Raw genomic sequence first — 19728 nt, 5'->3', positions numbered from 1 at the left:
GTTGGGTTTGGGATGATCTCTCCCCAGGGGTGACTTGTTCCTGGGGTGACCCATCCTTAGGGTCACCCATTCCCAGGGTGACCTGTCCCCAGGGTTAGTTGTCCCTGGGGTGACTCATTCCCAGAGGGATCCATCCTTGGGGTGACCTGTCCCTGGTGTTTGCCTGATCCAGGGTGCCCCATCCCTGGGGTGACAGACCAGGGGGTGGAGGGGACACGCACTGACTGCTGCTTGCAGACACCCTCCAGCGCCTCCCTGCTTGGGCTGCAAACAGCCCCAAGAGCCAAAAACCTCCAAAACCCCCTCAGAAATTCGGAAAAGGCTACATGGCACAGGATCCGGCCCAATTCCAACTCCAATTCCAGCTCCACTGCAGGATCCCGTGGGGCCCAGATGGGGGGACAGGGACCCCCAGTGGGTCCCAGCAGTGCCCATGGGGTGCCCTGAGAGCCCTCAGCACCCCTGGGGCTCAGGAGCAATCCCAGATCCCAGCTCTGTTTTCCAAAGCCGGGACATCCAAGCCTTTTAAAAAAAACCCTCCTCTCCCAGCTCCTGCATTCCTGGGTGGAGAGTTTACATTCCCCCGTCCCCCGTGATCCCGATCCGCGCTTTGCCTCCGGAAAACAAAGCGGCCTTGGGTGGGAGATGCTTTTTGGGGAGCAGGACCTTCCAGCTGGATAAGAGACCCCCACGGGCAACACCCTAAAGCCAAAGCACCCAGTGCCAGGCTGGATACAGCCCAGGACCCCCATGGCAAGGGGGACCCCCCTGAGGTGGTACCACGAGGGCAGGGATTGAGGGGTGCAGGGGGTTCCCCCCCCCTTGGCTGAGGCTGGTCCTGCCCATGGCACCACCAGCACAAAGACAGCAAAAATCACCCCATTTTAATTCCCTTTCCAGAGGCTCCGAAGAAGGGGGGGAGGGGGAGGGTGACAGGGGTGGCTGAGGTGTCCTGGGGGTGCCAAGGGGGTGCTGACGGCGGTCCCAACCAGCCCAGCCCGACCCTTAAACTGCTTCTCCAAACCACAGAGGAGGGGGAAAAAAAGCCCTGGATAAGTTTCTCCCCCTCTTCTCTCCCCCTTCCAAGTCATCGCTGGAAAATTAAACCGGATCCAAAGAGTTTTTCCTTTCCAAAATGTGCTGGAGAGGCACTGCCTTAACCCCTTCGGCTCCTTCCTCGCCCACATCGCAGGACTGGGATGTTTCAGGAGGTTTTGGGATCGTCCCGGGGCTTTGCTGGGGGAAGGGGAATGGCACAATCCCCCCGCGATCCCTCTGTGCTCCAGGGATCCCCAAACCCTCTGGAATGCTGGAGGTGAGAAGCACTGAGGCTCCCTGGGGCCAGTTTTGGGGCACCCCCGGGGCCAGTGCTTCCCGGCCAGGTCTCCCTCTCCATTTTGGGAAGAGTATTTTTTTTCATTCCAACTAAATCCAGCTGATTAAATCCATCCTTTCCCCCCCCAGCTCCCCGCCTGGAGCTTGTCCCTCTCCAGCCGAAAATCCCAATGTCCCCCCTCCAGCATCCCCCAAATCCTGACAAACCGAACCGGAGTTGGGACCTGCTTCCTCCGGAGCCTCGGGATTGGGGGCCCACCCCAGCCAAACCCCTAATCCCAGAGAAAATGTGAGCTATTTCCTCCAGGAGGGGGGCACAGGAGAGGCCCCCCCTCCCACTGCAAACCGAAAATTCCTTATTTTTTTGGGTTAAAAAGCTCTTTTTTCCCTTGCAAGGCGCTTTGTTCCAGCTGGAGGGAGGCGCTGGCTCATCCCCACGGGGCGATGGAACTGGGGGGCCCCACAGCATCCATAGGGACCCCTCTCAGTCCCCCAATTTAATCCTTAGGGCTGTTTTGGGGGAAAAAAAAAACCAACAAAACAAAGCCCTCAGGAATAATCTGGTGGTTTTTTTGACTCGTTTGTATTTGGGAAGGATTGTTCAAAAAGGAATTTGGGAGGAAAACTCATCGGCCAAGTTGGGGGGGGCCCAGGAGGAGCCCCCGGGGGGAGCAGCCCCGGCCCAGGGTCTCGTGGGAGTGAACAAAGGGGTGGGGAAAGAAAAATCCACTTTTTTGGGGAGTTTCGAAAGGAGAGCGAGAAAAATGGGCTTTTTATTGGGTTTTTTTGCCTTTTTTTCCCCCTTTTTTTTCCAGGGGCCGCTGGAGCAGCAGCCGGGGGGGAGCTGGGATGGAGTGGGAAGGGGGGAGCAGGGGGCTGAGGGTCCTCTCCAGGCTCGGCAGCATTTTTTCCCTTTTTCTCCTCTTTTTTCTCTTTTTTCCCACCTCTTTTAAATTTTTTTCCCCAGTTCCTTTTTCTCCCTTTTTTTCCTCCTTTTTCTCCCTTTTTTTTCTCCTTTTTCTCCCTTTTTTTCCTCCTTTTTCTCCCTTTTCTCCTCTCCTTTTTTTCACTCATTTTCCTCTTTTTCCTCTCCTTTTTATCTTCTTTTTTTCTTATATCTCCTTTCCTGTTTTTTCTCCCCTTTCTCCTTCTTTCCTCCCTTTTCTCCAATTTTCCTCCCTTTTCTCCCCCTTTTTCCTTTTTTCTCCCTTTACACTTTTTTCTCCCCCTTTTCCTGCCTATTTTTCCCTCATTTTCTTTTTCTTTTTTCTTCCTTTCCTCCTTTTTTTCTCCCCTTTCTCCTCCCCTTTCTACTTTTTTATTCTCCTTTTTTTCTCCTCTTTCTTCCCCTTTTTTTCTTCCTGTCCTCCTCATTTACCCCTTTTTTCACCCCTTCCTTTTCCTCCCTTTCCTGCTTTCCCCCACCCCTTTTTCTCCTATTCCCCCTCCCTTTTCTCCTCTTTCCTCCCCTCCATTTCCAAATTTTAAATAGAAATATATATAATTAAATTTACAAATGCTATTTACAGGTTTAATTACAAAAAAAAAAAAAAATCAAAGAGAAAGAGAGACACCCCTTAGACGTTAATAAATCTAAAAATAAAAAATATATAATAATCCCCCCCTCCAAAAAACCCCCAAATTTCAGGCCGAATGGCGGCGGGGCCGGGGGGGTCACACCGTGGTCTCGCCCTGCTTGCTGTTGGTGAGCCGGGTGTAGAACTTCCTCCAGGAGTGCAGGGTTTTCCCTGACCATATCCAGAACCCGGAGGTGATGCCCACGATCAGAGTCATGAGATACTTGATCATGTAGACGGTGAAGTCGGGGGTCATGCGGGGGGTGAAGTGCAGCGGGCAGGGGATGGCCAAGCTCTTGCAGTTCTGGCTGATCCAGCTGCGCTCCCAGTGCTCCCGGAACGCCTGCTCGTAGAAGTAGCAGGCGATGACGATGGTGGCCGGGACGGTGTAGAGGACGCTGAAGACCCCGATGCGAACCATGAGCCGCTCCAGCTTCTCCGTCTTGGTCCCGCCGTGTTTCATGATGGTGCGGATGCGGAAGAGGGACACGAAGCCGGCCAGGAGGAAGGAGGTGCCGATGAAGAGGTAGACGAAGAGCGGGGCCAGCACGAAGCCCCGCAGAGGGTCGATGTTGTTGAGGCCCACGAAGCAGACGCCGCTCAGCAGGTCCCCGTCGATCTGCCCCATGGCCAGGATGGTGATGGTCTTGACGGCCGGCACGGCCCAGGCGGCCAAGTGGAAGTACTGGGAGTTGGCCTCGATGGCCTCGTGGCCCCACTTCATGCCGGCAGCCAGGAACCAGGTCAGGGAGAGGATGACCCACCAGATCGAGCTGGCCATGCTGAAGAAGTAGAGCATCATGAAGAGGATGGTGCAGCCCTCCTTCTTGGTGCCCTGCACCACCGTGCGGTACCCGTCCTCCTGGAAGCGCTCGTTGCAGACCACCCTCTCCTCCAGCACGAAGCCGGCGATGTAGGCCACCGACACCATGGTGTAGCACCCCGAGAGGAAGATGATGGGCCGCTCGGGGTAGCGGAAGCGCTGCATGTCCACCAGGTAGGTGGTGACGGTGAAGAAGGTGGAGGCGCAGCACAGGACGGACCAGATGAGGATCCAGATGCGGGCGAAGCGGATCTCGTCCTCGTTGAAGAACATGTGGCCGTCGGGCCGGGCGGGCTCGCAGGGCGCCGCGCAGTCCTTCTCCCCCAGGAACTTGTAGTTGAGGTAGCTGGGCACCTTCAGCGCCCGCGGGCAGTGGAAGGGGTGGTCGAGGGTGGCGTAGCGGGGGGCGCCGGGGGTGCCCTGGCCGGCCAGCGGCGTGGCACTGGTGAGCAGCGCCGGCGAGCCGCCGTCCTCCGAGTGGTTCTGCCCCACGCAGATCTGCTCGGCGCCGTGCCGGGGGAAGTTCTCGCAGCGCAGCCGCTCCGGCCACTGGAAGCCGAACTTGTTCATGAGGGCCTCGCAGCCCTGGCGCGCCCGCTCGCAGATGGAGCGGCACGGCGGGATGGCCTGCTCCAGCACCGTGCACACCGGGGCGTACATGGAGCACAGGAAGAACTTCAGCTCCAGGGAGCACTGCACCTTCACCAGAGGGTAGAACTGGTGGACCTCCAGCCCCGCGTCCTCCTGGTTGGTGTGGCCCAGCAGGTTGGGCATGATGGTCTGGTTGTAGGCGATGTCGGTGCAGAGCGGGATGGAGATGGGCTGGCAGAAGCCGTGGTCGGGGATGGAGATGCCCTTCTCGCCGTGCAGCTGGGCCCGGCTCGGCGCCGGCACGCTCAGCCCCGCCAGCAGCCAGGCCAGGGCGGGCAGCACGCCGGGGGGGGCCATGGTGGTGCCCCGAGTCCCTGCGCCCCGAATTACTGTGCCCGGTGCCCAGCCGGACGGACCGTCCTCCCGTCCGGGTGTGCCGTGCCCGGGGCTGCCTGGATGGCTCCCGGTGATCAGCTCTGCCGTGCCTGGTGTGCCTGGACGGCCCCCGGTGACCCCGGTGCTTCCTGGATGGCTCCCGGTGATCAGATCTGCCGTGCCCGGTGCCGCCTGGATGACTCCCGGTGTCCGAATCCGCCGCGTCCGGACGGCTCCCGGTGCTCAGCTCTGCCGTGCCCGCCGCTGGCTGGACGGCTCCCGGTGACTGGATGCTCTCAGCTCCCGCCGGGATTGACTCCCGGTGACGGGACCCGCCGTGCCCGGTGCTGCCCGGACGGCTCCCGGTTCCCGCTGCCCGCCTGCCCCGGGTTCCCGGCGGGACGGCTCGCGGTGTTCCGATCTACCGCTGCGTCTGCTCGGACTTGGCGCTCCCGGTGCTCGTCCCAGACACTCCCGCTGTTCGTCCCAGTCACTCCCGGTGCTCCGCGGCGCTGCTCCCGCTGCCCGGACTTGGCGCTCCCGGAGCCGCGGGCGAGCGGCGGGTCGGGGAGAGGGGATGGCGGGGGGTTGCCAGGCGGTCCCGGGGGGTTGCTGGGCGGTCCCGGGGGGGTCCCGGGGGGGTGCCCGGGGCGCGGGGAGCGGAGCGGCCGCACCGGACGCTCCCGCCGCCTTTGTGAGGGGCAGCGCCGCGTCCCCGCGGGGCGGGGCCAACCCCCCGAGCCCCGCCCCCTCCCGGCCCCGCCCCGCTACCTAAGCCAGTCACATTCAAACCTGGCGGTGGCCACGCCCCCCGCCGCCCCTGGCCACGCCCCCCTCCCGTCCCGGGGGTCACCGGGGCCCCCCCGGCCCGAAAAGTTTTTCCGAGTCGGGAAAAGTTCCCCCCCCGCGCCGGGGTGGGGTCGGGCCGGGGCCGCGATGAGAGGGTGCTCCCGTGTCCCCTGACGCCGCCCGTGTGCCCTGTGCCTCTCGTGTCCCCTGCCCTCCGCCTTCCGTGACACCCCCCCGTGTCTTCTGACACCCTTCCCCCCGTGGCCCCTGTGTCCCCCCACCCGTGTCCCTTTCGTATTCCCTGCCCCCCGAGTCTTCTGCACCCCACCGTGTCTTCTGCACTCCCCTTGTCCCCTGTGCCTCTCCTGTCCCCTGCCGCCCTGTCCCCAGCCCCAGTGTGGCCTCTGCCCCTCCGTGTCCCTTACACCCCCCCTGCGTGTCCCCTGACACTCCCCGTGTCCCCTGTGCCCCCTCCAGTGCCCCCCGCCCCCCGTGTCTTCTACACCCTGCATGTTCCCTGTTTCCCACCGTGTCCTCTGTCCCCCCCCGTGTCCCCTGTGCCTCTCCTGTCTCCCCTTCTCCCTGCCGTGTCCCTGGACGTGCCCCATGTCCTCTGCAACCCCCCATTGTCCCCTGCGTCCCCCCTGTGTACCCTGCCACCCCCCCCCAGGGTTCTCTGCACCCCTCTGTGTCCCCTGTGCCCCTCTGGTGTCCTCTGCACTTCCCATGTCCCCTGACTCCCCGCTCCATGTCTCCCCCCACCCACGTGGCTGCTCCCCCCCAGCCCAAGACCCACATCACCCTGACGTGTTCTGGGGGGTCCCCCACTGTCCCCTGGTCTCACTTTAGGGTGCAGTGGGGCAGGATTAGCCCCCTTGTCCCCCTGAAGCCCCCCCAAAAGCAGGGGTACCTTGGCCCCAACACTCCCTGTCCCCTGGTGTCACCCAGGTTGGTGCCACCTCCCCGTGGGGTGCCCACGGCCACTCTGGGGTGCTGCACCCCCACAGGGCCACTGCACAGTCAGGGGTGTCCCCAAATCAGCCATGGGGATGGGGGACATCCCCCAGCCTGCCCCCCACCACCGGCCCCACAGCTCCCACCCCAACCAGGGCCATGCTGAAGGGAACCTCTGTCCCCAGAAACAGGGCAGGGGGAGAGAGCCATGGGGCTGAGATGCACTGGGAGGGGCTGGGACACACTCGGGGGCACTGGGACACAGTGGGTGGAACTGGGACACACTTGGGGGTCCTGGGACATGCCAGAGGGGGACAGGAATACACCAGGGGGAACCAGGACACACTGGGAGGATCCAGGGCAGGCTGGGGGGATCTGGAACACACTGGGGGATCCAAGACATGCTGGGGTGATCCAAGACTCACTGAGAGGGACCAGGACACATCAGGGGGTCAAGCACACGCTGGGGGGCACTGGGACACACTGAGGGGACTGAGACACACTGGGAGAGACTGGAACACAACGGAGACCCTCATCAGGGAAAGAAACTGCGGGCAATCACCCCAAATTTCGGCAGCAGGATTGGGGGCTGCCCTTCCCAAGGCAGGGGCAGTCGGGGGGGTTGTGGTGGACAGCCCCCCGCCCCCGTCCCGCTCCGTTCTGGGGGGGCTTCTGGCTGCCCCCTTCCCTCCCTCCCTCCCTCCGCGTCCTCCCTCCCTTTCTCTCCCTTTCCTGTAACTTAAGCTTTTGTTGTGAGCAGGAGACCCGGGCTGCCGTGAAAAGAGGGGGCCCCACCGCCTTTCAGAGCGTAATTGAAACCATTGCGGCTCCTGGCCGAGGGGGAAGGGCAGGGGGGGCTCCAAAATCAAAGCCGGGGGGGGCGCAGGGGAACGGACGGAACACACGATGCTCCCGGCCCCCCTCCCCGTCGGGACGTGCCGGGTGTCACCGCGGCGGGGGCGGGACACGGGGGGCTCCCCGCGCCCGGGGAGGGGTCGGGGCTGGCGGAGGGTCCGCGTGGCCCCGGCGAGGCCGGGATGGGGTGGGGTGGGTGGGTTTGGGGTGGGAGCCAGGGCCGGGGGTGACTCCGGGGTGCTGCCTTTGGGGTTCCCGGGAGGGTGCTGGGTGAGTGCCCGGGGGTCCCGGGCGGGGGGGGCTGCAGGGAAGGGCCTGGCACGGTGCCGGCGGCGGGGGCTGAGCCCGGAGCCCGGCCAGCACTGCCTCCTGGCCCCATCCCGCTCCCAATCCCGCTCTTTTGCTGCTCCCCCGGCTGCTCCAGCCACAGCTCCCCTCGGCCCCGTGGGTGCAGAGTCCAGCTTGGGTGACCCCACCGTGTCCCCAGGCCCGCCAGGGATGGGGACAGAGGGGAACAGGGGTGTCTGAGCAGCCACGTTGATTTCGCTTCCTAAAAGCTCTGGATTTTGGCTTCTTTTCACAGGGAAAGGGCCCTTCTCATGTCCCCTCCCACCCCCCCGTGTCCCCTGCCCCCACCACGTCCCCAATGCCTCTTGTGTCCCTTCCCCAGGGGGGTGGTAGGGGCTGTCCCCATGCTCCCTGTCCCAGTGGGTGCTGGTGGCTCAGGAGAGGGGGCCCCAGAACCCACAAATGGTCCCACCCAGAGCGGGTGCTGAGCTCTCCTGAGGAGGGGGAAACCCGGAGCAGACCCTCCAGCCAGCCCTGGAAGGACCCCCTGGGTGGGCTGAGGGTGTCAGGGGACATCCCAGGGAGGCAGCCAGAGGGTTCCTGCCTGCTCAGGGGTGTCCCCCCACAGGGACATTCAGGGTGGCTCAGGGAATCTTTCGAGTCCCACTTGTCCCTGTCACCAGGCTCCCAGACTTGTTGCTGAGCCCTGCCAGGGCTGTGTCGGGTGACAGAGTCCTGCCTCCTCCCCAGAAGATTGCCTGGGGGTCTGGGGTTGATGTCCTGGCTGGGGGGAACCTGTGAGGACAAGGACCCACCCTGGCACCCAGCAGGAGGGGGTGGGTGCTGCCAGCAGGCCAGACTGGGCTGTACTGGGAGTATGGGGCCAAACCCAGCTCCCCCCCCCAGCTCCCCATCACAAGGGCACTTAGGGGGTCCTCCCTGCACCCAACAGGGCCAGGGAGGGGGGACACAGTTGTGAATTCCCAGGTCCTGCCCTTGGACCCCCTGAAAGCGCCCTCAGCCCAGCCACAGCCCAGCCCTGTCTGAGCCTCCTCCCCAGGAACAGGCACCCGGGGGAACCCTGGGGGTGGCACCATGGCTGGCACTGGCCCTGTGCACGGCCCCACGCGTGGGCTGGTGGCCAGCACCGATCCTGAGGGCAATATTTTGGGGGGGCACTGGCAGCACCACCTTGCACCACGTGTCCCTTGGGGTGGCGCGGAGGAGGGCAAAGCAGGGAGGAGCTGTGCCAGGCGGTGCCAGGCGGGCTGGGGACCCCAGGGGTCCCCCAGGAGCACAGAGGAGGGGAAGGGCCCCCGGCCCTGCCCTCGGCTTTGTTTCACACTTAAGAGCCTCTAATTAAAACCAGGCACAAAGGCCCTGGCTGGCTGCGGGCTCGAGGTGCCAGCGGGGACGGTGGTCTGTCACCAAGGGAACAGGGAGGGGACACAGGGTCCCTGGCACAGGTCCCCCTGCACCCCAGGGCGTGAGCAGGCACACGTGTGCACACACATGCACACACACGTGAACACACAGCACCCACAGAGGGGTGATGTGTGGGGACGTGGCAGCAGGGCTGGGGGATCGGGGGTGCTGGAGGGGTCACGGTGTTGGGGACTCTGTGTGTGTGACAGCTCTGCTGGCACCTGGAGGTGTGTGTGTGTGTCTGCACCCCTGTGCCCAGCTGAGCTGCACACACGCTGTGCTGTGGGTTAGGGAGGGCAGGAACCAGTGCTCAGGCCTGGTTTGTACTGGTCTAAACTGGTCTAATGGTCTGCAATAGCTCCACGGGGTGGGAGGGGTCTGCGATCAGCACCAGTCAGGTGGGATGGGGCTGCCAGCTGAGTCCTGGAGTACCCATGGGGTGGGCTGTGGGGTGAGTTGGGGGCAGAGCTGATCCCTGGGGTACCATGGGGTACCCACTGCTACCACCAAGCTCTGGGGTAGCAGTGGGGTGAACTGAGCCCTGGGGTACCTGTGGGGTGGAGTGTGGGGTGTCCCCAGCCCCAGGGTACCAAGCCAAGCCCTCAGGTACCCCTGGGGCAGGCTGTGGGGCGAGTTGAGCCCTGGGGCACCCCCGGCGTGGGCCATGGGGTGCCTGAGCCCCGGGGCAGCCTGGCAGGGAGTGGACACAGCGTTAGCCAAGCCCTGGTACCCAGAGTGTCCCGGGGGGGCTGGTGGGCAACCCTAAAAGCAGCTGTGAGGAGCTGGGGGGACGAGCCCCCACCACAAACGTGTCCGACTGACCGGATCCCCCGGGGTGGCACGTCCCCGGTGCCACGTGGTCCCCCCAGACCCGCTCCCGGTGCCGGCGGGGCACAGAGCCCACCGAGGTGGGCGCGGGGGAAACCGGCTTAAGCACACCTTGACCTTGCTGGCAGGGGAGGGATCCCCTCGGCTTGTCCGACACATCCCCCGCCAGCGCTGGCATTGAGAGCGCGCGAGCCCGCGCGAGGAGGGGCCGGCTTGAAAAGGCAGCTTAGGCATCTCCTGCTGCGAGAGATGGATTAGGGGCTTCGGGGAGGCCGGGGACGGCACAGCCACCGCCGGGATATTGTTTGAACCCTTCCAGGGATGGGGCAGCCACAGCTTCTCTGGGCAACCGGTGCCAGGGCCTCCCCACCCTCACAGGGGAGGGTTTCTTCTGTATATCCAACCTAAATTTCCCCTCTTTCAGTTTAAACCCGTTCCCCCTTGTCCTGCCACTCCAGTTCCTGATGAAGAGTCCCCCTCTGGCCCCTTCAGATCCTGGAAGGTGCTGCGGGGTCTCCACACAACCTTCTCATCTCGGGGCTGAACAGCCCCAGCTCTCCCAGCCTGCCTCCAGAGGGGAGGTGCTCCAGTCCCCTTATCCACTTCATGGCCTCCTCTGGGCTGGCTCCAACCATTCCCGTCCTTCCTATGCTGGGGGCAGCAGAGCTGGATGCCCTGGGGGCAGCAGAGCTGGATGCCCAGGGGGCAGCAGAGCTGGATGCCCTGTGGCAGCAGAGCTGGATGCCCTGTTCCCGACGGGGTCCCCCGGGGTCGGCAGCCCCAGCCCCCTGCGGGTGCCCCCGGCGCGGGCGCAGCTGTCGCTGTCAGGGCTGTCAGGGCTCGGGTATTTTTAGAGCCACCCAGGGACCGTTTCTGCCCGTGCAGAGGGTGACGGGCGTGTGGGGGTGGTGGTGGGACACAGGTTTCCCTTTTTACTCTGATTTAGGGCTGGAAACGCCCCGTTTGTGCCCAGAGCTGGCAGTGGATCATATGGGGTGTGGGGAACCCTATACTGGGGGGTGGGGGGTGGTCTGGCCATCTCGGCCCTGCCCCCGTGCTGGGCTGGGGTCTGTGTTCCCAAGGTGATGACGGTGCTGCCTCGCAGGGGCAGCCCAGGCCCCAGGGGCTGTTCCTGGTGTGGGGGGTGGCCCCTGTGGTGGCAGTGGAGCAGGGACTGGGTGCCCCCCTGGCCATCCCTCCCACCCCAGGAACAGCTGTGCCCCTGGCGGGGACCCTGCCAGCACCGGGCATGTGACAGGAGGTGACAGAGCTGCTATTTATACCTGCCCCTGTCAGGGCTGGGTGTGGGGACACCAGAGAGCCCATGCCACGGGCCCAGGGTGGCTCTCAGGATCCCCTGGGTGTCCTGCCTGTCCCACAGCACCACCCAAACCCTCCTGTAGGGTGGGGGGGCTCAGCATGGCCTGGAGGCCCCTCCACGGTGTCACACAGCCATTCCAACTGCCCCCAGCCCACTGGGGACAGAGCCACCCCTGTGCCTGGGGGGGCACAGGGCTGTGCTTCATGTCCCCACGCCCAGTGAGGACACTGAGCTGTCCCTGTGCCTGACAGTGGCACAAAGTTGTGCCCAAAAAGGACACTGAGCTGTCCCTGTGCCCAGTGGGACACTGAGCTGTGCCCAGCCCCTCCGGGTCAGTGGGTACTGGGGGGCAGAGGGGGACAGGTGTGTCCCCCAGCAGCCCCAGGTCCTAGTGGACACGTCCCCAGCAGCCACAGGCCATTGGCATGGGGAGATGCCAAGGGTGGGGGGGACATTCATTCCCAGCCTCCCTCCTGCTCCTCCAGCAGTGGGGCAGGGGGGCACAGACCCCCAGAAAGCTGCTTTACATGAGAAGGGGCCTCCCTGGCCCACAGAGAGAGGTGTGGGCTGAGGGTGTCAGGGGATGTCCCAGGGAGGCAGCCAGAGGGCTCCTGCCTGCTCAGGGGTGTCCCCTCACAGGGACATTCAGGGTGGCTCAGGGAATCCTTTGATCCCACTTGTCCCTGTCACCAGGCTCCCAGCTCCATTCCTGAGCCCTGCCAGGGCTGTGTCGGGTGGCAGAGTCCTGCCTCCTCCCCAGAAGATTGCCTGGGGGTCTGGGGTTGATTTCCTGGCTGGGGGAACTTGTGAGGACAAGGACCCCCTTGCCCACACATGCACTGGGGGTCTGGGGTCCCCCAGCCTGGGGACACTGTGCCCCTCAGGCAGAGAAGCCTCAGAACTGATCCCCGAGCTCCCTGCTCACCCCTTGTGGCACCCAGGGAAACTGAGACAGGGCTGAGAGGCCTTGGGCAGCATTGAGGGCACCCAGCCCCAGGGTCACCCCTCCTCTCCAGCTCAGCAGCCCTGAGGTACCAGGCCCCCCTCACCCAAGGCTGAGGCAGGCAGGGCTGGGTGCCCCCCACCCCGGGGTGATGATGAGCACCAGCTTCTGCTCCTGGCAGACCTGGGGGGACGTGGAGAAGGGGCATAAGCCACCAGCACACTGGGGTCCTGCAGGGGAGCTGTCACCCTCCCCAAGGCTGGGGGGCACTCATTCCCCGCTCTGGGGCTCATCCCACCCAGCTCAACACGGCCCCACCTCCCTGTTGGGCCTGTCCTGGCTCAGCACCCCATGGTGGGGGGGGGGTGTTCAGGGAGTGGGTGGGGGTCCCACTGCCTGCCTGGGGGGCAGGAACTCCCTGTCACGGGCACATCCCTGGTACTGGGCCCAGGGTGCCCACCTGGCACCCAGGGTTGGGCTTGGCTGGAGGACACTCCTGTCCCTCTGACCAAACCACCCCCAGAGCTGCTCCACATGGCGTGGTTGGGCTTCCTGGGCAGGGGTCTGGGGTCCAATCCTGCCCACCTGGAAGCTTTGGGAGGACAAGGAGTGGACAGTCCCTTGCAAAAGCACCGCTGGAAGGAGAAAGGCTGCTCCCCACTCTGCTTAAGCTTCACCTCCCTCCATGGGGCCAAGTGCCAGGGCAGTCCTGGGGCCCAGTGGGGGCAGCAGCAGGGACAGACCATGGCCTGTGGAGGAGAGGCAGAGCCCTGGCAGCTCTGGGCTGGCAGCAGCCCCTCACCCAGGCAGGTGGGAGCGCTGACCTGACAGGGGACAAGATGGACACTGGGGTTTTTGTGGGGAGCAGAGTAAAGCACAGACAGGCACTGAATCAACAGAACCTTCTCAGGGTAATGAGGAGGAAATTCAAGGAGGTTTCTGCCCAGCAAAAGCTCTCACAGCCACCCTGTGGTGCAGAGGCCCCAGCCCTCAGCCACAAGGTCCCCAGCACTGTTTGAGAGAGAGACAGCATGAGAATCATAGATTATGAAGGGACTGGGATGGACATTAAAGCTCACCCAGTTCCACTCCCCTCCCACTAGACCAGGTCACTCAAGGCCTTATCCAACCTGGCCTTGGACACTTCCAGGGATGGGGCAGCCACAACCTCCCTTTCCTGTGAGGTTTCCCCTTCCAGAGGGGATTTCCTGGGGACGTTTCTGCAGGGCTGCTGAGGTGGGGCAGCAGGATGAGCACAGTATTTTGTCCCAGCAAGTGAGAGGCAGATGTTCCATGCAGGAGCTCTGGCTCAGTGCAGGAACAGACCGAGCCTGGAGCCACCCCGGGAACACAAACCACTGAGTGCTGCAGGACTGCTATTGCACCCAGGAAAGAAAGCCCTTGAGAGACGGATTGCCCATCCAACTCCCAAAATTCAGTACGGATGAAGATTCCTCCCAGACAGAAAACTCTTGCTGCCCATGGAGTGCCAAGAGTGTCCCAACAACTGCACACGAGAGACGGAGGGTCAGGGCTTTCTTTCCTGGGTGGAACAGCAGTCGTTCACTTTTCGGAGGCCTGCGCAGAAATTGGCTGTCTGACTCCCAAAATTCATCACGGACCAGGATTCCTCCCAGACAAGAGGTGCCACACCAGAGAAAGCTCTTGCTGCCCATGGAGTGCCCAGGCTGGCCCACCAACTGCACCTGAAAGCCAAAGGTTCCAGGCTTTCTTTCCTGGGGATAAGAGCTGTTGTTCGCTTTTCTGAGCCCTGCAATGAAACTGCCAGCCCGACTCCCAAAATTCCCTATGGACAAAGATTCCTCCCAGGGAAAAGGTGCCACCACATAAAGCTCTTTCTGCCCATGGAGTGCCAAGAGTAGCACACCAACTGCACATGAGAGACGGAGATTAAGGGCTTTCTTTCCTGGGTGGCACAGCAGTCGTTCCCTTTTCGGAACCCTGCGCAGAAATTGGCCGTTTGACTCCCAAAATTCCATACGGATGCAGATTCCTCCCAGACAAAAGGTGCCCACACAGAAAGCTCTTGCAGCCCATGGAGTGCTGAGAGTGGTGCAGCAGCTGCACTTGAGAGAATGAGGGTCAGGGCTTTCTTTCAGGAGTCGGACGGCCAATTTCTGCGAAGGCCTCCGAATAGCAAACAACTGCTGTGCCACCCAGGAAAGAAAGACTTTACCCTCTGTCTCTCATGTGCAGTTGGTGGGCCAACCATGGCACTGCACGGGCAGCAAGAGCTTTCTGTGCAGGTACCCTTTTCCTGGGAGGAATCTTCGTCCGTGTTGAATTTTGGCAGTCTAACGGCAGATTTCTGCGCAGGCCTCCGAAAAGCGAACGACTGCCATTCCACCCAGGGAAAAAAGACCTTACCCTCCGTCTCCCAACTGCAGTTGGTGCACCACTCTCGGCCCTACATGGCCAGCAAGAGCTTTCTGTGTGGGCACCTTTTGTCTGGGAGGAATCTCCGTCCATATGGAATTTTGGGAGTCAAAAGGCCAGATTCTGCCCAGCGCTCCTGCAAGCGAACGACTGCTGCGCCACCCAGGAAAGAAAGCCCTGACCCTCCATCTCTCAAGTGCCGTTTGTGCACCACTCTTGGCACTCCACGGGCACTCCAAGAGCTTTCCGTGGTGGTGCCTTTTGTCTGGGAGGAATCTTTGTCTGTATGGAATTTTGGGAGTTGAACGGCCAGTTTCTGCACAGGCTTCCGAAAAGCGAACAACTGCTGTGCCACCCAGGACAGAAAGCCCTGACCCTCCGTCTCTCATGTGCAGTTGGTGCGACACTCTTGGTGCCACATGGAGAGCAAGAGCTTTGTCCTGGCACCTTTTGTCTGGGAGGAATCTGTGTCCGTATGGAATTTTGGCACTCGGATTGGCAGTTTCAGCGCAGGGCTGAAAAAAGCAAACAACAGCTCTTATCCCCAGGAAAGAAAGCCTGGAACCTTTGGCTTTCAGGTGCAGTTGGTTGGGCAGCCTAGGAACTCCATGGGCAGCAAAAGCTTTCTGGGTAGGCACCTCTTGTCTGGGAGGAATCCTGGTCTGTATGGAATTTTGGCAGTCAAACGGCCAATTTCTGCGCAGGCCTCCGAAAAGGGAACGAGTGCTGTGCCACCCAGGGAAAAAAGCCCTGACCCTCTGTCTCAGTTTAATGAGACTGAAGCGTTTTGCTAAGAAGGATGAATTATGAGGCAGACCAGACTCCTTCCTCTCAGCAGTTGTAAATCCAAAGTTAAGAGGCTGCAGTCGAGGAAGTATGGAAAAAGAAAAAATAACAGCCCTTTATTAAAAGATATATGTGTGTTGGCAGAACAAAAGAACACGAAAGCACCTAAACAATAATCCCGTACCCAGAAGTCCCCTTCAAAAAGGAAACAGGTCAACGCTTCCCGTCCTTTGGCGCAATTCTCATCCCGGTTGGCAGAGGGTGCTGTTGGATCACCGGAGGAGCAGTCGCAGGGATACGCGGGGTCAGCACCCCGGGAGCCCAGCACTCCGCAGCCCAACAGCCCGTGGCTGTGCTGTGTGCCTGCTCTCCCAGCCACGCTGCCCTCCCATCCCGCACTGACCCCCAGGAACATCGGGGGCAGCTGCAAGGCAAAGAGAGGATGGTTAGGGGAGAAATTCCGAGCTTTCCTTGGGGTCTCCCCAGGGTAGGGACAGCAATGGAGCCACGCATGGAGTACAGGGACTTATTTGTGGGATGCTGTGAACTTCCCACCCTTCAATATGCCTTGGGATGGATTTTGAGCCTGTGGGCACTTCTGTCTGGGATGAACTGAGGGCACTGCCAGCATGGCATGGAGAGGTGACATCTCCTAGTGCCTGAGCAAGAGTCCAGCATCATCTTAATCTCTTAACCTCCTCCACTTCCAGAGACCCCAGTGATTGCTCAGAGGTGCCAGAAACTGAGCCCACCTGTAACACTGGTGTCTGATCTGATGGATATCAGTAGCACATTCCCTGCTTCCCACTCCCATCTCAAAGCTCGCGTGGGTCCGTTCCCGTGTCACACGTGCAATCCTGCTTTCTCTTTCCTTATCCTGCTGCAGCCTGAACAGCACAGGGCATCCCTGCCCCCAGGGAGTGCAGCTACTGGGCAGAGCAGGCTGGGGCAGGATTCCCAAGGGGAAAGGCACTGGCTGCCTCCCACAGCTCTCCCACGGCTGGCTGGGACTGTAGGAGGGCAGTGCAGAAGAGCCCTGTCACCTCCTCCCACCCCAACCCTCCTCTCACCTGCTGATTGATGGGAATCAAGTCTTTATCCAAAGAGACAACTCGAAACTTCACCGGAAAAGGGAAACAGAGATGGAGGAGTGAGTTCATCCTCAGGGAGGATGGAAATCCCCCCAAGCCCTGCAGTGCCCTCAACAGCACTACCAGGGTGTCCTAGCATTGCCCTCTGTCAGTGCTGGGCATTCCAGTGCATCCCAGGATGAGCCCTCCTATTCCCACGCAGTGTAGGAGCAAGGCTGGGCCTCCTGCAGCCCTCTCCCACCAGGTCCTTCAGCCCAGAGCAGGGTGGTGCATCTTGCCCCCATCACCTCACTGGCCAGGCTTGTAGACAGGTTTATCTGTCTATATGAAGATCCCAGGGTCCAGTGTTTTCAACTTCACCTCCTTCTTCTCAGACACCTTCAGGGAATCTCCTTGGATTGAGATGTGCAGGTCTAGGTTTTCTTCCTTCCCACTGACAGGTTCTGGAGCCTGCAGGGGGAAACATCAGGCTGCAGGTGAGGATGAGCCATGGCCAGGGTGCTCTGCTCACTCTGGGTGACCCTGAGCTCTCCTCACCCACAGGGACACCTTCCCTGAGCCAGGGGCTGGGAAGAAATGTCCCCCCAACACCCTGCTCTGGTCTGCAGGTCTCCTACCAGGGGATTATTTTAGCCACTGGATAACTGGGCTGAGCCTGGAGTAGTTCTGTCTGCATGAGGGATGAGACTGCCAAAAAATGGGGAAGTCACATCTGCTCCCAGCCCTGTGTAGGATCACAGCCCCAGCTCAGGGGAGCTGGTGAAAACTCCTGGAAACTGTCCAGGATATCCCCAGGACATCCCCTCCCTGCTCAGGGCTGTTTTGGGGTGACACTCACAGCGAAGGTGAAGTTCAGGTGCATCTGAGGCTGCTGGACCTCCCTCTTCAGCAGGTGATGGGGTGGGTTCTGTGCACTCCCAGCAGCTCGATGGTCACCTGGACCCAGAGCATGGCTGGGCTGGGGTGGTACATCACAGCTGGGGCTGTGACCACAAACCTCCTGGCAAGGAGAAGTGATGACAAGAGGGGTGTGGGGGTGAGACAGAACCCAGCACAGACCCCATGGAGACCTCAAAGAGCCCCTGGACACGCAGAAACCTGTGCTGGGGTGCAGCACCACCTCCCCCAGCCTCCCCACACTGCCTCTGGGCTCCCCTTGGCTTCCCAGCTCAAAGCAAAGGGCACCTGCAACAACCACCCCAGGGCCACCAGCCCAGCAGCCCCCAGTGCCACGTCCTTGATGCTCATGGGCAGGGACAGCCCGTCAGCCTGAGCGTTCCCACCCTGGCCAACGACCCCCAGCAAGGGAGTAGCTCCCTCCAGGAATTCCCAAGGAGCTGAGGCTAAAGCCATGCCAGCAGGCACAGACAGACAGACAGACACAGAGGGGGCTGCAGATGCCCCAGCCATGAGGTGCAGGATGAGGGAGAGGATGGGCAGGGCTGGAGACCTCATGCCTCCAGCTGGAAGTGGATGTCTAGGACGGCCACAGCCTCCTCCTGCAGGGCTTGGATCGCTCTGGACCTGTGTCTGCCCCTCTGCAGGCCCTGAAATGGGATCTTTGCTTCCCATCCAGTGAGCAAACAAGGACTGGCAGAGGGATCCACAGGCACCTGCAGATATAGCTCAGGCCACGTTTACCCACAGCTTCCTGGGTTCAAGGCTCTGCTGGATTTTTGCAATATTGGGAAAGGTTTCTACAACCTGCAGAGGTTCAAACCCTGGGGGCAGGACTCACCTGAACACTGCTGTGCTGGGAAATGGTGCCAGGGTGGAGTGGGAACAAATGGAACGAAAATAGGCAGCACATCATGATGACATTGTATTATATGAGTTTGTGTATTGTATTGTATGAGTTTATGGTGAATCCTCAGAAAGGGCAAGTTTACAGGTGTTTCAAACTTAACCAAACAGTAGCTGTTTGGGCTGATCACACATCTGAGGCTGGATTTTTGCCCCGTTTCCTCCGGTTTCATCAAATCTGGGTAGAGGAACAGGACAGTGTTGTGTTGTGGTGCTGACTCTGGCTGCTCTCGTTCCTCTTTGCACCACTCTTGGGAGCTGGACACCAGCCAGGGCAGGGGCTGAGCTCCTTCCTTCTGTCCTGGTGGGAATTCCAGAAAGTTAAGGCAGCTCCACAACAGCCACGTGGTGTTCAGAGCACATCCCCTGCTCTGCAGGGTTTCCTCCCTGCTTTGCAGTTCCCTTCCTTTTGGGGATGTGGGCAGAGGCAGTGCTGTGGGAATCATGGAATGGTTTGGGTTGGAAGGGACCTTAAAGCTCATCTTATTCCACCCCCTGCCTTGGGCAGGGGCACCTTCCATGAGACCAGGGTGCTCCAAGCCTTGTCCACCATGGCCTTGGACACTTCCAGGGATGGGGCAGCCACAGCTTCTCTGGACAAAACGTGCCATCACCCCACAGGAAGCCATGGAGGGGGTTGACCTCTTTCCATGGGATCTCAGATGACCACAGCTGCTGTCCCCATGCCTGCCCTGCTCAGGTATGGCTGGATACAGCCCTGTGCCCACCCCCCTGCCCTTTGGAGCAGCCCCACACAGTGTTGGTGTCTGGAGGAGGCTGGACCTGCCACCCCCAAGGGCAGGAGTTGGGAGCATGGCCCCAGGTCCACCCTGACCCCTCCCCGGGATGCAGCCATGGGTCAGTGCCCTGACAGGCACCCCAGGGGTGGTTCAACGTGGCCAGGAGCTCGTGGCTCCCCCAGCACTGCCAAGGCCACCACTGACCCAAGTGCCACATCCACACAGCTTCCAAATCCCTCCAGGGATGGGGACTCCACCACTGCCCTTGGCAGCTGTGCCAGGGCTGGACGACCAAGCAGCAGGGCAGGGTCACTGCAGACTCCATGTCTGGAGGGCCAGGGGAAGCAAGGTGCTCCCAGAGTCCCTGTGCTGAAGTGTCTTTCTCTCCCCAAGCTTTCACCTTCCACTGGCAGTGGCCAAGCCAGCAAGGTCTCTGCCTGGGACCTGGCTGTCCAGCTTGGACAATGCTTTGCCCAGAGAAGCTGTGGCTGCCCCTGGATCCCTGGAAGTGTCCAGGGCCAAGTTGGCCAGGGCTTGGAGCAACCTGGGCTGGTGGAAGGTGTCCCTGCCTGTGGCAGGGGGTGGGACAGGATGGGCTTTAAGGTCCCTTCCAACCCAAACCTGTCTGTGTTCCTATTAATGCATAACCCCTAAACCCAACCTTTGCTGGGCTCAAGGTTCTGAGCAGCCAAACCACACCCAAGGTGGTGGGCATGTGGTGGGACCACCAAGTCAGTTCAGACCCAACAGACTGAGCTGCACACTGGGACCCCTGGCAGGAAGGAAGGGATTAAAGGGGTTTTCTAG

At 61.3% G+C, this 19728-nt stretch overlaps 1 protein-coding gene across 1 annotated transcript; it reads right to left on the bottom strand.

Moving 5' to 3' along the window:
- Positions 1-2962: 2962 nt before the first annotated feature.
- FZD2 (frizzled class receptor 2) lies at positions 2963-5325 on the bottom strand. Its single transcript, XM_027711960.2, has one exon. The coding sequence runs from the start codon at positions 4681-4683 to the stop codon at positions 3010-3012; it is 1674 nt and encodes a 557-aa protein (XP_027567761.1). The 5' UTR covers positions 4684-5325; the 3' UTR covers positions 2963-3009.
- Positions 5326-19728: the final 14403 nt, after the last annotated feature.

This window comes from Pipra filicauda, unplaced genomic scaffold (genome assembly GCF_003945595.2).
Source record: "Pipra filicauda isolate LSUMZ 115617 unplaced genomic scaffold, ASM394559v2 scaffold336_size1087642_pilon, whole genome shotgun sequence".
In the NCBI taxonomy this organism is placed as follows: domain Eukaryota; kingdom Metazoa; phylum Chordata; class Aves; order Passeriformes; family Pipridae; genus Pipra; species Pipra filicauda.
Note: the sequence above shows the minus strand (reverse complement) of the source record. Positions and strands in the feature narration are given on the sequence as shown.

Coding starts and splice junctions, on each gene's coding strand:
- FZD2 (XM_027711960.2), bottom strand. CDS start 4,683: ATGGCCCCCCCCGGCGTGCTGCCCGCCCTGGCCTGGCTGCTGGCGGGG.